Consider the following 17,777-nt stretch of genomic DNA (forward strand, 5'->3'; position numbering starts at 1 on the left):
TATATGATTCAGCCTATATGAGGTATCCCAAACAGTCAGGCTCACAGAAACAGAAAGTAGAATGATTGTTACCAGAAGCCAGAGACAGAAAGGAAACTGTTGATTTGGGAGCACAGTTTCACCTTCACAAGATGAAAAACTTCTGGAAATCTGCTATATAACAATGTGAATCTACTAGACTCTTGAGTTGTACACCAAAAAAGGGCTAAAATGATCAAATGTATATTTTATAATTTCTAAAAGGATTAAAAAATAAATTTTCTAAAAAAGAATAATAGTATTCACCTCACAGATACCTTGCAAAAATTAATTAATGTAAAGCATTGAAATGGGTGCCTGGTACCTGGTAAACATGATATAAACTGTTAATGATTACTTTCCTCAGTGACATTAAAATAATGTCAAGTATTTCTCCACGTGTGGGTTTTTGTTTGGGTGGTTGGTTGGCCTTTGTACACTGTCTAAAGAGCAATCCAGTTGAGATGAAAAAGAAAAGAAGGTGATCTTCAAAAGCGTGCATTTTCAAAAATGTGTAGGAGTTCCTTGGGCAAAGGGGAGGTGAGGCCATCTGCCAGCGCAGCTCCTTACCTCAACCACCTTACGAAGGCTTCCCACAGACGCCGTTGATGCTCTTTCCCTCTCCTCTTTCCCTCTCCTCAGCCTCTCTCTTGTTCCCAAGGACTTTTTAACCTGCTGGCTGGAGAAAGGCCATGTAATAGCTGACATTTGCTCTCTGTCTCCTTATATGTCTTCTGTTACAGAGCCCAGAGAGTAAAACCAGCCCACTCCCCAGACTTACCAGTGGTCACGGGAACCCATTCTGTCCCACAGCATGGGATAGACATTCGTTTCTTTTTGTTCTGTCTTAACTGTTTGGGATGCTCGGAAGCTCAGTGACATCAGGATGCAAGGGTCACACCAAGGCTGGGAAGGGGCCCGATGTGCCGGATTTCCCTGGCACCACACCAGCCCCGGGTGACCTCCCGCCAGTGTTTAGCTGTCGTTTGTAGGAGTATCTATCCTTTGTTGCCAAACACACTGGATTAGTCGGGTCAGTAAAGGATGTATAAAGGTGAGCAATAAAGAAAGAAGGCCTATCGAGGAGGAGCCCTGGGCATCCAATCCATCTCACATGACTGCAGGGTCCTCAGAGCCTGCACCTGCATTGGTGTTGGTTATTGCTGCCATCTGGTGGCAATATTTTGGAACCACTGCTTCAGGCCATGAACCGATTTTCCTTCAGCTCTTTCCTTCCACCTTTCATCCATCCATCTGTTCACTCATGCATTCCTCCTAAAAACATTTTGTGAGGACCTACTATATGGGGAAAGTCCTTAAGAACACAATAAGGATATATGATAACGAGAGGGAACCCCCTGCTCCTGCCCCTTGAAACACATTTGGGAGAAGACAGCCATGAATCAAATTTAAAAAATAAAAAATCATGACTGGAAAGTTTGACAAGAGAAGAATCTGGTGCTTTGAAACAGAGATCTGTCTTAGAGAGAGGAGTGGATATTGGGCAAAGCTCTCCTGAGGAAGTGCCGTCTGGCCTGAGTTCTGAGAGACAAATTGGTCACAGGGAAGGAAGGCAGTTTCCTGGGTAGTGAGAGCAGTCATCTAAGAGGTGCAAGGAAGGTGTGTGCTGAGGGTAAGCAGCAGAAGAAGGCTGCATGTCTGGGCCGGCCCTGAGCACAAGGCACTCTGGTTTCTGGACTGAGACTCTGGCTGTGTATTGGAGTTGCCATAGAGATCTTGCCTGAGCATGAGCTGAAGAGACATCGTCTGGCAGACATGCACAGAACGCTCCACCCCAATGGCAGAACACCCTTGTCTCAGGTGCCCATGGGCTGTTCTCCAGGACAGACCACACACCAGGCTATAAGACAAGGCTTTAAAGGATTTAAACCACAAAATGTGTTTTCAGATCACAACAGAGTGAAATTAAGATCATTATTAGAAGGAAACCTGGGGAATTCCAAGATCTACAAATTAAGCAATACAACTCATCTCCATTTTATGGCTATAGAATAAAGCCTTTCTTTCTCCCCTTGTGTCTTGGACATTAATTTTTGCATAGGATGAGACTCCAAACCTAGGTTTGATAACACTTTTGTCTACAGATTTAAGTAAAACAACAGGACCATTTGAGTTTATCAACCTTTGTTTGAATTTCTGATTATTTCTACATCCATGGAAATGTAATACTGCTTGAATGGCTATGAACATGTTCATACAGAAAGACCTCAAAAGCATAAATTAACATTAACTTTTCTGGGTCTCAGAACCCTAATCTGTAGAATGGTGGGAGGTAAGTATAAATGGGTCTCTTTAAAGTTATAACTTTCAATTATTTTAATTCAACTGTAGTGAATTCCATCTTTGTTCTTTTTAGGGTTATTATCAAAGCACTTCAACGGGTATTTAATAGTTGCCATATGATCAATACAACTTGTTTCATTATATCTTTTTGAGTATGACTCTTAGTCATTGTTTAAAACATTTTATATATAACTTATTTAATCAATATAATAGCAATCTCTGAAGACAGCTAAAGTAATTCCCATTTTAAAAATGGAGATTCCGGAGTTGAGAGATGACATGATTCACCTCAGCTCAGATCCTTTGGACCTCTAAACACTTGATTCTTGGACTGCAGGACAATGAACTGATGACGATCTTTGCAAGGAAAGTTGTATCTGACTCTTCACTTTTCGAAATAAGACGACCTTTGATGCTAATCTGAGAGCAACACTAGACCACAGACAGCCCTTCTGCAAATTCAGCCGCTCATTTCCAGCTCACCTGTCTCTCTGGATTCATGAGCAGCATTAAACAGAGTGCATGAAGGTTCCGATTTGCACTGTTTGAATTTGTACTGAGGTAAAAATTAAACAAACCTTCTAGCTTCATTTGCCCTTAATTGACTTACAAAATCACTAATGTTGGAGGTCACAAAATAATGTATTTGGAGGGCAATACATTATTACTTTCCCACTAGTTTTGCTGTAAATATTCAGCTTTACACGGACACCTGTAGAACATGTGAGATATGTTTTGTCCAAAATTATAACACAAGGTTAACTTTTTACAATCTGACGTCTGTAAGTCCGGTAAAATTCCTCCTTATTGTTAGCTTTTAGCAACTAATAGTCGACCACAACAAAGATGGCGGAAGCGGTCTCACCAGGACAACGGGGTCACCAATCGTCAACCGCTTCTGTATATTTAGTTCCGGCTTGTTTGACGTAACTTCCGCTTCGACGCGGCGTGGGAATCTCTCCCCGAGGTGTCCGCGAATTTACCGAGGTTGGTGAACACAGCCTTCCCCGAATGGTGCTATAAGCTTGGAAAGCATGTAGACGCCATAGCATGGAGAGGGAAGATGGGACGTCCGTGGCCGTTGTCGCAGTTGTGACCGAGCGGCGGTTCGCCCAGCGGTACAGGGAATTTCTCGAGAAGCAGAAACTCTTGGATAGACGGCACCGCGTGGAAAAGATGCCCGACGGCACCGTGGCGCTACCGGTGCTGGGGGAGACGCTCCCAGCGCAGCTTCTGCAGGAGCTGAGGACTCGCGTGGCCCCGGGCAGCACGTGCGTGCTGACGCAGCTCCTGGATCCTCTTCCTTCAAAGAAGGCCCAGGGTTGTTCGCCTGCCCAGAGACTGTGTCTGGAGGTGAGGCGCTGGGTAGAGGGCCGGGGAGTGACGTGGTCGGCTGAATTGGAGGCTGATTTGCCCCGATCTTGGCAACGACATGGTAACCTTTTGTTGTTGAATGAAGACTGTTTCCAAAACAAGCAGTGGAAAAATCTAGGACCAGAACTCTGGGAGACCGTTGCCTTGGCATTTGGCGTCCAGCGTTTAGCAAAACGAGGGCGGGTATTCCCGGATGGCACTCGAACTCCAGCGGTGACTCTGCTGCATGGCGACCATGGCTGGGTAGAGCATGTGGATAATGGCATCCGATATAAGTTTGACGTGACCCAGTGCATGTTCTCCTTTGGAAACATCACTGAAAAGCTGCGAGTGGCATCGATGCCCTGTGCTGGACAAGTGCTGGTGGATCTCTATGCAGGGATTGGTTATTTTACATTGCCCTTCCTAGTTCATGCTGGTGCTGCCTTCGTCCACGCCTGTGAGTGGAACCCCCATGCTGTAGTCGCTCTGAGAAATAATCTGGAGATCAACGGAGTAGCAGATCGGTGCCAAATACACTTTGGGGATAACAGGAAGCTGAAGCTCTCAAACATTGCAGATAGGGTGAACCTGGGTCTGATTCCCAGTTCAGAAGAAGGCTGGCCCATTGCCTGCCAGGTGCTACGACAGGATACTGGGGGCATTTTGCATGTCCATCAAAATGTGGAATCTTTCCCAGGGAAGAATCCCCAGCCTCCTGGAAGTAGCAAAATGGAGAAAGAACATTGGCCTTATCCTCAGAAAATTATCACCAATGAATGGGAAAATGGAACTACCAGAGATTTTAGGAGGAAACTGCTTTCACAAGCCACCAAGCTAGAGTGGCAAAGGTGGGCAGAATCTGCAGAAACTCGAATTGCCACTCTTCTTCAGCAGGTGCATGGGAAACCATGGAATACACAAATCCTGCACATCCAACCGGTGAAATCTTATGCTCCCCATGTGGATCACATAGTTCTGGATCTAGAATGTCGCCCAGTCCTATAGTTGGCTAGAGGAGGTGGATTCAGTGAGTGACACAAGGGATCCAAGGGGCCCTTAATGCTTCATATCAGGCTGGCCCTTAAGGCTTCAGCTCAGGCTGGTCTTTTTTTTTTTTTTTTTTCCTGGTGATCTTTTTAAATATTTTATGGCTTGAAAGCAGACTCTAGACCAACCAAAATAATTTCATTTGTCTTCCATTGATCACATTGGGAATGTGCTAAATATCTAGGAAAAACAGCATAGCTTTTTAAAATAAGGTTAATCTGTGTAATCGTAAATTCTGAATTCTGTCCTCGTTCTGACCTTGAATATATGGTTTCAATATTCATTTGGTCATGGATTTCCTTGAAAAAATTAGGGTTTCTTTGAAATATTTCACATGGCTATTATCTAATAAGCAGTTGTACACAAGTATTGGTCATTCTAGAGTGGAAAATACTGTTCCCCAAATCAGTCTAGCTACTGAAATCTGCTGGAGAAGAGACCAGCGAGGAAGCTTCTGTGCTTGTTCAGGTGTGAGGTTGGGGTGGCTAGTCTACAGTGGTGTGAAGTGGGTAGATTCGAAAATAAAATCTGTGGACTCAAGTGTGAATTGACTAAATTAGAGAGGGAATGAGAGTGGGGGTGACTAACTCCATTCTTCCAATTTAGCATTCCTAAATGAATGTAGGGGAGATGTCATAAAGTTTGTCTTGGTAGAAAAGGGATTAAAATCACTGCGAAATCCAAATTTCTATTGTTAATCTTCGTAATAGCTGTCAGTTGTTAGCACTATGGCTCCATTAATTCAACTCCTGGCTCTACTTAAGTGTGACCTGAGGCAAGTCATGAATCTCTCCAAGATTAGTTTCTTCATCTGTATATTAGGTCAACCATCATACATGTCCTGTAGGGTAGCTGATAGGTTTAAGTGAATTAACATGTCATCAGAGTAACTGGCATATAGTGACTACTTCATTCATTCATTGTCAGCCTAGTATGCAGTAACCATATTTCCTAATTTTGGCTGTGAGGGATTTCTATACATATAGTTTACAAGAATAAGAATGTCAGTATGTTGAAGAAACAGCTATACTCCTGGGTTCAGTGCAGCTCTATTCCCAATAGCCAAGAAATGAAAATAGCCTGAGTGTCTTCAACTGATGAATAGATAAAGAAAATGTGGTACCTATAAACAATAGGATACAATTCAGCCATCAAAAAGAGTGAAATCCTGTCATTTGTGACGATATGAATGAAACTGGAAATCATTATGTTACAGGAAATAATCCAGGCACAGAAAGACAAGTACCACATGATCTCACTTGTATATGGAATCTAAAGAGTTGATTTCTTAGAAGTTGAGATGGAAAGGTGGCTACCAGAGGCTGGGGACAGTGGGGAAAGGTTACTGGATGGAACTAAATTACCATTAGAGGAAATGAATTCGAGTGTGCTGTTGTATCAAGGTAACTACAGATAATAGTAGTGTACTGTATTTCAAAAAGCTAGAAGACTTTGAATGTCTTCACTATAAAGAAATGAAAACTAAGGAGACAGATGTTGGACCAGGTTTAAATATTACATAACATAGTGTATACATATATTGAAACATTACATGGTACAATGTTTATGTTTTTACCAGTAAATGTCATTGAAAAAAAAAATAAGAAAACTTGGAAAATCTTTAGGAAGGAAAGCAAGAGCTGAATTTTAACTTTGAGTTCAGATAAATCAGGTAAAGGCAGAGGAAGTGAGAACTCCTTAGACTCTTCTTCAGGCTAGGCCTTTTCTGTCTTCGGGGAAACATTCTCTTGGGCTTACCATGCAGTTGCTATTGAGTCCTTCCTCTCGCCCCTTCTCCACATTCTTAAAGGGCTCCCCTTTCATTGGGGCTCAGAGTGAATCCGCTCACCACAGGAGACATTGAAGTTGACTCACTGTACCCATCTGAGTCCCTCTTTCTCCTAAAAAAAAGAAGGGCTGCCGCCCCTGTGGCTGTAGTAGCAAGGAGATAAAGGCTGAAGTCCCCAGGGAGGACTTTGGGTCTCTGACCTTGAAGAAGAGCAGCCATCTCTCCAGGCATGCTAGAGTAGGATTGTAGGACTCGATTTCCTAAGGATGTCCTTGATCAACTACACCAGCCCTGAAACTTCTAATTGCTAAACTTCTTTTCACATGAAAATAAAAATAAACTTGCAAACCCACTGCTACTCCCACATACATATAAACAGACCTATTTAAGTTATGATTTAGAATTTTTTTAACTTACAGGCAATAAATACTTCTACCTGGTATTTTGTATAGTGGATTGGCCAGATGTATAAGACATATGATAGAGGTAACAAAACCAGCAGTGGGGGAATGCTCACGCCCAAAACAGGGCATTTTGAAATCAAAGTTTCTTTCCAGATATTGCAACAGTTAATGCTGCCATCTGGTGGACATGCTATGGAAATAAAAACTGTGCCTCCATGGTCTGTCTTTATTCTCCTTTCCTTCTCTTCACCTTTCCACAAATGTTTTTGAGCCTGAACAATATATCAGATACTGTGGCAACCACTGGGAATAAAATAATAAGCAAACCAGACAACAATAAAATAGTAAACAAACAATCCCAGTATCCATGGATAGGCCTTACACCACCCAAATATGTTTCATGTAACAACTTAGATTCTAGTAAATGCTGGGAGGGGAGGTTGGTGGTGCAAACGGAAGCCAGGATGAGAGTTGACGTGGTCAGGAAGGTCAGAAAGAGCTGCCCCAGAAACATGATGGTTGAGAGCTGAAGAGCAAGTGGAATTAAGTGAGTGGACCATGAGACAGCATTCCAGGAGTGAGGGCAGGGTGTGCAGGTGCCCAGTGGAGGGGCTGGGGACCGAAACAAAGGGAGAAGAAGAAACAAGGGGTAAAGGTGTGTTAACCAAGCAGCCAAGTTGAGTAGTGGTCAGACCAGGAAGGGGCATCATGGAAGTGTCTTAAGCAAAAATAGGACATGGTTAAACCGAGGTTTTATAAATTCACAGTTTATCAGAATCCCAGTGTTCTAAAATGCTTTAGAATGTACTTAAGGCACACTTAACCCCCCCAAGAGTCTTTAATCTATCCACTCTCATTTCCAACATGTGTGACATGGAACTGTGCAAGGAAATAGCCTCATACACGTGGTTCATAATGAAGAATGTGTTTATGTTCATGAGAGAAAGGCTGGCCTCAGAATGAGTTGGCATATATTCTTTCATTTTTTTGCAAAAGTGTGTAGAACTATTATTACTTCTCTTTCTCTCTCCCCCTCCCTCCCTTTCCTCTCCTCTCTAGTATTCTACTCTGTGAACTCCAGTTGCCTTGGGATCCTGGCTAAGGATTCTCCTTCCCTGTGCCACAGCCTGGAAATTTTCTCCAGGCAGTAACTGGAGCAATTGTATGACTCATTTGGTATACTTTTCATCTCTGATGAACCATCATCCTTCAAGGCTTATGTACAATTCCCTGATAGTCATCTTTTTTTTTTCATGTGTTTTATCCAGTTTTTTAAACTTTAAAGGTTTGTAATAGTTGTGTACTTTCAAAGTCATTTTAGAAATTCACTCTATAATACTATGCACATGTACTTCAGTTGACAAAAATATCATTATGTGAAACACATAAAAATTTTTTGCTATAACTATTTAGAATGCTTACTTATGAAGGGAATATTAAAGTATTAAAAATGCAATTACATGTTTTTCTGATTAGACATGACAATAACTTGCAGGATTTCTTGATCATCACACACAATTTCAGTCCCAAAAGTGTCAAAATAGATATTTGTCTCTTGACTTTTTAAAGGTCATGGTTGAGTCAAAAGTAAAAAAAAAAAAAAAAAATGGTGAATGAATTCAGGCTCCAACTAAATGTTGCATGCACTCTTTCCTGCCTTCTCTTGCCCACAGTTGCATTAGGTAGAGGTCAGTAATACATATGGGTGGAGAGACTACTCCAGTTCCTATTTTTTTTAGTAGTTTCTATTTTTTTTTTTTTAAAAAGCCTTACATAAACATGATTAAAAACTCAAAGGTAACAGTAAGTGTTGGCGAGGATGTGGGGAAAAAGGTATACTCATACACTGCTGGTGGGACTGCAAATTGGTGCAGCCAATATGGAAAGTAGTATGAAGATTTCTTGGAAAATTGGGAATGGAACCACCATTTGACACAGCTATCCCTCTTCTCCTTGTCCTACACCCAAAGGACTTAAAAACAGCATACTACAGGGACACAGCCACATCAATGTTTATATCAGCACAATTCACAATAGCTAAACTGTGGAACCAACTAGAGGCCCTTTGATAGATGCATGGATTAAAAATGTGGCATATATACACAAGGCAATATTACTCAGCAATAAAATAGAATAAAGTCATGACATTTGCATGTAAATGGATGGAATTAGAGAAGATAGTGCTAAGTGAAGTTAACCAATCCCAAAAAACCAAATGCTGAAAGTTTTCTCTGATACAAGGAGGCTGATTCATAGTGGGGGTAGGGAGAGGGAGCATGGGAGGAATAGATGAACTCTAGATAGGGCAAAGGGGTGGGAGGGGAAGGGAGGAGGCATGGGGTTAGAAATGATGATGGAATGTGATGATCATTATCCAAAGTACATGTATGAAGACACGAATTGGTATGAATATACTGTGTATACAATCAGAGATACGGAACATTGTGCTGTATGCATGTAATAAGAATTGTAATGCATTCCGCTGTCATATATAAATTTAAAAAATTAATTAAAAAAACTCAAAGGTAACAAAACCTGTTATAAAAAAATGAAAACAACAGTCCTGCAACACTATAATGAAGCAACTCTTTCCCTCTCTTCTGTGTGCCTACTTTCAGCGATTTCAAATGGGCCTGTGCGGCAAAGGAGATAGACCTAACCACACAAACCAAGTGGAGCCATGAACATGTGCATGGAACTGGTCCTAAGGGTACTGGAGCAGAAGCAGTTTGAATTCATGCTGGACAGACAATGGTGCACATTTATAGTCTTGCCCTAGGGTTATGTTAACTCTTCCATCTTCTATAATAATGTAGTCTGTACATGCCACAAAAGGTCACATTGACCTACTACATTGATGACACTGCTGTCAGATAAACAGTAAGCATAGTATACACTGGAGAATGGGAATAATCCCTAATAAGATCTAGCAGCCTGTAATATCTTTTATTACAATTCTATTTTTAGGATCCAATAGTTTTCTTAAGGGCCAAGATATCTCCTTCACAGTAAAAAAACAAATCATTGCTGTCATCCACTCATTCACCCAAATTATTCTGCCATGAAAGAATCATACTGAGCTCTTCAGGCCTCTTTGTGGCAACTCAGAACTTGGGGATACTGTTCTGACTCAAACTAGGTGAGGCTGAAGAGTACCAGTTTTCATTGTGACCCAGAGCATGTAAAGGCTGTATGGCAGGTAAAGCCTGCAGTGTAATTAGTACTGTTGCTCACTCACACGGGCCGTTCAATCCAGGAGATTCTATGGTAAAAGTACTTGTGAAAAGAAAAATAGCCAGGGAAGTTTATGGCAAGCTCCAGTGGGAGAATCACAAGGTACATAGAACATAAGTGTTCTGAAGCAAGGTTCATCATCTGCAGGAGCAAACCACATATCAAAAATTTAAAAATGATAATAAAAAAAAAACCCACCAGCTCTGTGCATGATAATGGGCCTTAGTAGGATCTGAGCATATCAAGTGATCATGTGGTCAGTTTCCCATCACAAGCTGGGTTTTGTCAGACTCACCAGTCAACCCCCTCTGGAACTGATGACAGGTAAGGGTCAGAGAAAACAGATGGCATAGGCAGGTGGTATAACTTTAACAATGTCTATCTGTCAGCTCACAGTTATGGCCACTTGAGAGGCTCTTACAGCTAGTAGAAAGAGGCAAAAAAAAAAAAAAAAAAAAAGTAGTTAACTTCGCTGAGTTTTCTTGGACTATCAGTTCAAAACAATGATGGATTGCTGCTGTCCTACGGCTCACTCAATAGTGGTCTTAAAAGACAACAGTGAGGGGAATGCTTCCAAAAGCAGTATTCCTGTTGATTGACTTTGGGAAAAGAAATGGCCTGAAGTAAGAGTATACTTTCATGGCAAGTGGCAAATAGGTTAGCTGGCTGATCAGGGGTCTGGAATGAGAAAGAATGGAATATAGGGAAAAGGAAACTGGAGAAGTAGCTGTGGAGAAAATCATGAGATGGAACACAAAGATCCTGGTGTTGCATAATAGTGCCTACCACAGTTAATCTACTGTGTAAGAGGCACTGAACAACCAGCAGACAGGAAGACTTCATTGGTGAATTTCAGCACCCGTATCTATCAACTCCCCCAGTACAGGCACAATGGGCTCATGAACAAAGTAGTCCCCTTGCAGGGAGGCAAGCTCATAAGAGGCCAACAGCATTGCTTCACTTGCCAAGTAGCCACTCCTTAATGTTAACCACTGCCTCTGATCTAGTGCCACTCCTCAAGGAAACCAAGCTACTTGTCATCAGGTTATACTGGATCCTCCATCCTGGAAGGTGCACTGATGCACCTTGACAACAAACTGCCCATTTCCACATGCATTTGCCTTTCTTGCCCACACGATGCCGGCCAAAAATACTATCCAAGGTTTACAGGTGTTTGATCCATCAATATTCATCCTGCAGAATACTGCCTTTGACCTATGGACCTGGTTTATAGCAAAGGAGGTGTGTCACTGGGCAAATGACCATGGGATCCAGGGCTCTTATCATGTAATACACATGACCCAGAAAATGCTGATCAGATGGAATGGTGTAAAAAAAACTTTTGAAGATGAACTGATGCAAAAGCTTGAAGAGAATTCCCGAAGAGGAAATGCCACCCCAGAATTCAGTACGCACACTAGATCAATACCCATCATATGGTGCTGTGTCCCATATAGATAGAATATGTATTTGGGGATGAAAGAGTAAAAATAGAATTCCCATTATGGTATGGCTGAACAAAGGCCCCCAAATATGTCCGTATTCTGATACCTGGAATCTACAAATATGTTACCTTACAGGTAAAAGGGATTTTGCAGGCCTGGTTAAGTTAATGCTCTGAACATAGGGAGATTATCCTGGATTATCACAAAGTTTCTTATATAAGAGAGAGGCAGTTTCATCTAATAGATGCAACGACTTAAGCAGGAGGTTGGAGTGATGTGATGAAGGGGCCATGAGCCCGGGAATGTGGTAGGTGGCCTTGAGAAACTGAAAAAGTCAAGGAAGTAGAATTTCCCCTGGAACCTCCGGAAGAAATGCAGCGCTTCTGACACTTGGATTTTAGACTTCTGACTTCCAGAACTATAAGAAAGTGAATTTGAAACCACTGTTTATAGTAATTTGTTACAACAGCAATAGGAAATCAACACACCCACTTATTCTCACTCCTAATATCCTGTGTGGGGTGTTTGTGTCTCTCAGTCCTACAATTTGGTGAGTTGAGAGGTCCCAATTCCCAACAGAGTGACTCATTCATCAATAGACAAAATAATTGACCCTCTAAACTGTAACCTGCTGTTTCCCAGTCATTTCAGGTTTCTTGTTACAAGAGACCAGTGGGCAAGGACGGGTCACATCCTGGTTGTTGTCACCGAAACTTATCAAGAGGAAGGATCACTGTTACACCAAGGGTAGAAAGGAAATGTCTTCCGCCCAAGGCATCTGCTAGAGTTCTCTTGGTATTTTCCTACCCAATATCGAGAGTAAAAGGATGACTTCCAAAATGGCAGAGTATCTCCTACCACTGTCCAAAAACCTATCAAATTTAACTTTTTAAGAACTCTAAAAAGTAATTAAAAACTTGCAATAGTCCAAGGAACATTTATTCAAGAAAAACAGATAAACCCTGGTAAAAAGGGAAGCATTTGAACTTGCCCTATTTCCATCCCCCACTTCTAAAACACTAGAAAGAAGCGATGTAGCAAACAACCCTGCCATGTTCCCAACTTTAGTGAGAATGACTCTACAGTGTTTTGCAGTTAAGGGATATGCTATTGTTTGTTAAGCAATATCCAAAGTCCCATTATATTGCTGGGTTTTTAAAAATCCTTTTCCCACTGCACTTTTATCTTAAATCAGGTGACTGTATCTATGTAGGACTTTTTCTAGACTTTCTAATCTGTTCCTGGGTCGGTTTTTTTATCCATGCACCAATACCATTGTGTTGTCATTACTACAGCTTTAAAATAGCCTGACATCTGATAGTAAAAGATATTTCACCTTTGTTCTTCAATGTCACCTTGTCTATTATGGACCTTTTCCATTCCCCTATGAATTTTAGAATCAGCTTGTCACATTCAAGGAAAATGAATCTACTGAGATCTTTAAAAGTTAAGATTACATTGAATCCATAAATTGAAGTCTTTACAATACCGAATCCTCTCGCTGAAGCTTTTATCCAACTCAGTTGGTATAGCTTTTGTTATGGTTTTGACATGAGGTGCTCCTCCAAAAGCTCACACATGAGATGATGCAAGAATGTTCAGTGGTGAATTTATGGAGATAAATATAAATAAAAGTCACATTAAAACAAAATTATTTAAGTAAGGTGATATAAGAGTTGTACCATAATTAGTGGATTAATCTGATAGGGATTAACTGAGTGGTACCTGTAGGCAGGTAAAGTATGACTGGAAGAGGGATATCACTGGGGACCTGTGCCTTTAGGATACATTTTGTCCCTAGTGAGCAGAGATTTCCACCTCTACCCCCGCTCACAAACCCTTCTGCCTGCTTCCTGATAGCCAAGTCCTGAGCTGTTTTCCTCTGCCATACTCTTCCCCATGAGAGCTACAGAATTGGCTATTTGTCTGTGACCTCTGAAGCCATGAGCCCTAAATAAACTTTTAATATTTATTTTTTTTTAGTTTTCCGCGGACACAACATCTTTGTTTGTATGTGGTGCTGAGGATCGAACCCGGGCCGCACGCATGCCAGGCGAGCGCGCTACCGCTTGAGCCACATCCCCAGCCCTCCCTAAATAAACTTTTCCTTCTCTTACATTTCTTGTTGAATCTTTTGATCACAGAGATTAAAAAGCTAACTAAAACAGCTGTGAAATGAGAAGTGATCATCAGAAGACTGTGAACTACTGGAACCCTACCTTGGGTGAAGGGTCCCATAATCTCCAACCACCAGTGGGATACTAGTCACGTGCTGCATAATGTTTTGGTCAACAATAGACCACATATATGACCATGGTCCTATAGGATTATATCACTTAGTGTCATCATAGCCATATTAATTTGTGTAAGTATGCTCTGTGGTGTTTTCAAAAAGATGAAATTGCCTAATGACACGTTTCTCAGAATGGATCCCCTCATTCAGTGACACATGACTATATATGTTCATGTTTTGTGGGCTGCCTGCCTTGAGAGATGTTTTTAATTTAATATTACTTATACTCTTCCTCTCAACAGTATCTCAGTTCTCACATTATGCTTGATCACCACCCTAGACAAACATTTTATCATTCATTTATTTTCTAATGTACAATAAATCCTACTTAAGGATTATCTCACGTAACAACTCAACTTTATATAGACACTGCAAAGTTTCACGTATAATAATACTGAGGTGCCAATAAATATTCCTCCTAAAATTTGTTAGGACATAACTGAACTTAAGCTATGTTGACTCCATTTTAATTTTTCATTTTGTGGTGCTGAGAATTGGACCTAGGGCCTTGAGTATGCTAAACAGTGCTCTACTACTGAGCTACATCTCTAGCCCCTGAAATATACTTTTTAATTATTTTAACAAACATGAAAAATTACTTGCCAAGGATCAGATCTTATGCTCTGGAATCAGAAAAATATTAGTTATAAGCCTAGTTATGCCACTATTATTGACTAGTTCTGGGTCCTTGGACAAATCTAATAAGGCTTAATTAGATTATATAGGCCTTTCATATATCTCAACTGGTGATATTAAGCTTTTTTAAATTTTCTCCCAGAAGAACATACTGAAGATTAGACAGGTTGAATACTTTATCCAAAATAGAGAACTAGTAAAGAGGAGAACTGGGCTGGTACTGCTGAACACATAGAAAGTGCTTATCAATATCTGTTAACAAAAGTTAGTCAATATACACCCAATATTGACTCAAATACCATATAGTCTCTGTAGTCTCTTTTGTTAACTAAACAGACTCTTCCTATTTATTTGGCATTTAAAAAACCAGAAGATTCTAATAGCTGAATTTTGATTGGCATGTTTGAGTTTTACTTTAATTTCCAAGTTTGGAGACAAAGTTATAGTATGTATTTTTGTCTCTCAGTCCCTGCTCTTCATATCAGCATCCTTATTTTCCATTTGAAGGAAATACTTAACACACTGTTGGAAGTGTCTGTCTGTGGGAGGGTGGTGGTGGCGGGGGCGTTCTGGTTAAGTGCTTGTTTTCCATTACTCCTTTATCTCAATGATATCTGGACACCACATTACATTTTCTCTCCTACTAAGGAAGCTAGGTACAGTTATATGATCCAATAAAATTAACCAATTGGATGCTTTTTTTTCCTGGGACTTGAAAAATAATCAAAATAAACCTCTAATGAATTTGCTTTTTGCTTAAGAGAGTCAAGAATCAGTTTTTGTTGCTTGAGATATAAACTTGACTAATGAATATCCTCTGAAAATTCAATCTAGGTTTTACACATCTTTCATATAAAAGATTTGAAAGCTGCAAAAAGGTTTTTTGAAAATCAAAGCCAAATGAACAGGGGCTGGGGTTTTGGCTCAGTGGTAGGGTGCTTCCCTAGCATGTGGGAAGCACTGGGTTCAATTGTCAGCACTGCATATAAATAAATAAAATAAAGGTCCATTGACAATAAAAAATATTTTTTTAAAAAAGTCGAATGAACAGATTGTATTTTTGAATGTAGGTGTTCTATGTGTGAATATATACCCACACACCCCACTCTTCCAGATATCATTCTGATAAAGGTGCAATGGAGTTGTGCAAAGTTCATATCAATGTAGAAAACAAGCAAAAATTAGATTCAGTGAATTGCAGCTATTTGAAAATTTATCTTTTATCTTAAGAATTCCTAAGCTCTCTATAAATTTCCTCATCTATACAAATTTAGTTTTAAGGTAGTATTTTAAAATACTTGACAGAATTTTATTCAAACTTTTATAGTTGGGGAAAGTGAAGTCATTGTTTACAGACTTGTTCAAAGTTCTATGTAAGAGAAGAATGACAATGTGACCACTAATTAACTGTGTTAGAAACAACTTCTCCTTCCTTTTTAAATGGAAGGCTTTATGAAATAGAAGGCATTTTTCCATGTCATCCTTGGCCAGGGGCCATGCTAATCATCTCTGTAACATTCTAATTGTTTTGTTAGTATGTTACCAAAGGGAGCAAATGGAAACTATTCTGCTAATAAGGTTTTACATCAAATTAAGATTAGAAGTAAATTAAAACATTGATAACAAAGGAATAAAGTAGTTCATTTTAAAATATTTTTATTTAATATTTATAACACTTAACTTTTAAAATAAAAATAAGAGGAAAGCCCATGAACACAGTGGTACTCACCTCCTGTCTCTTCTACTACATTTTTAAGAATACTCCTTGTGGACCTTTTTCTCCATAATGACTTCATTCTTTTTGCTGTAAATTGCATCCAGGGAGGAATAAGAGATGAGTTGAGTAGCTAATTTACCTCTCTGAAGTTCTCATAAGGCTTCATAATTCTCCCACATTACCAAATTTGCTTTCCTTTGGGAATTTTGTCATAACCACAAGGTTATTCCCCAGATGTGCAGTTAGGAAAATTAACCTAGCAGCAGTAAACAGACTAGATTCAAAAATATAGAAACTGTAATGAGGATTTTACAAAAACCAGGCAAGCTACAGGAGGCTCTTGAATTAGGATAGTGAAAATAACATTAGAAAGGGGACTGCTACTCTTTTTTATTTACATTTTTATTTTTATTTATTTATTTTTATGGGGTGCTAAGGATCAAACCCAGGACATCATGCATGCGAGGCAAGCGCTCTACCACTGAGCCAGAACCCCAGCCTAGGGACTGGTGCTTTTAAGAGACTGTGAAGACAGAAGAAGAGATCCAATCTGGTTGAAGATTTGACTATTGATGAAAAGAAAAAATGATGCCAAAGTTTTGAGCTTCAGGTAGCCTTGGGGTCAAATCCTGATTCTGGCTTTGGCCATACTAGCTGCCCAATACTTACCTACTACCATTGTGATCTTTCAATTTATCTAAACCTCAATTAACTCCTCTGTAAAACAGGGATAATACTACCTACAAAAATAAGGTCAATGCAAAGATTAAAGTAAAAGTATAGCCTTAGCACAGTGTCTAGTATGGCAATCATTATTGGCAGGGGAAAACCGAATATTAAAAACGTGAAACTGCAGTAAAGACTTTGGATGAGGATCCAGTCTTCCTACTACAGATAGCTCTACTCAGAGAAAAAGGGCTTTGTAAGATTTGACAATTTTATGAATAATCTCAGAAGAGGATAACCACCCCCATTTATCCCTGATACAAACTAGATTGTGCAATGCACTTTGAGCTAGGAGCCCAAGGCAGCCAGGCTTCTTGCTTCCTATTTTATCTTACTTAGTCTAAGACAGCTGGGTCTATAGTGCAGGCACTGGCCTAGCTTAACTCTCATTTGCTGGTGAAGGAAAAGCAGGATAACATCCAGACCGATTCAAAGGACATGAATAGGCAAGACAGTAGGAGAAAGGATTCATCTGCCCTCAGGAGGAAGGGAAGGATTGTCCAGGTGTGTTCACCTTTGATGACAAGAAATCAAAGACTGAGAGGTCTGAGTTCTTAGTGAATCCAGATTTAAAGTCAAGTAGTTAGTGTAGATAGGCAAATTGGGTCTGATATTGAGTCTATTAAAGAAAATGGTGTCCAATCTGAGCCTGGGGACATCAGAACTACACCTGGGAGCCTGAAATGTTAATAGGCCCACCAGTTTTCCATCTTTGGCCTTCCCACCTGCATCCCCCATCACATGCAGGATAGAGGGAAATAAGCAAGATAAAGGACAGGAATGTAGGAGGACAAAAGAAGACCTTAGA

The 17,777-nt window shown here is 40.3% G+C and overlaps 1 protein-coding gene and 1 pseudogene across 1 annotated transcript; one reads left to right on the forward strand and one right to left on the reverse strand.

The window, feature by feature from the left end:
- The first annotated feature begins 3,270 nt into the window (after nt 1-3,270).
- Tyw2 (tRNA wybutosine-synthesizing protein 2) lies at nt 3,271-8,125 on the forward strand. Its single transcript, XM_076836211.2, has one exon. The coding sequence runs from the start codon at nt 3,373-3,375 to the stop codon at nt 4,681-4,683; it is 1,311 nt and encodes a 436-aa protein (XP_076692326.1). The 5' UTR covers nt 3,271-3,372; the 3' UTR covers nt 4,684-8,125.
- A 7,856-nt stretch (nt 8,126-15,981) lies between these two features.
- On the reverse strand, nt 15,982-16,072 carry LOC143382448 (U6 spliceosomal RNA; annotated as a pseudogene).
- Nucleotides 16,073-17,777: the final 1,705 nt, after the last annotated feature.

Source organism: Callospermophilus lateralis, chromosome 16, assembly GCF_048772815.1.
Source record: "Callospermophilus lateralis isolate mCalLat2 chromosome 16, mCalLat2.hap1, whole genome shotgun sequence".
NCBI classification, from domain to species: Eukaryota; Metazoa; Chordata; class Mammalia; order Rodentia; family Sciuridae; genus Callospermophilus; species Callospermophilus lateralis.

Excerpts from the sequence above, each read along its gene's own strand:
- Tyw2 (XM_076836211.2), top strand. The coding sequence starts at position 3,373 with ATGGAGAGGGAAGATGGGACGTCCGTGGCCGTTGTCGCAGTTGTGACC.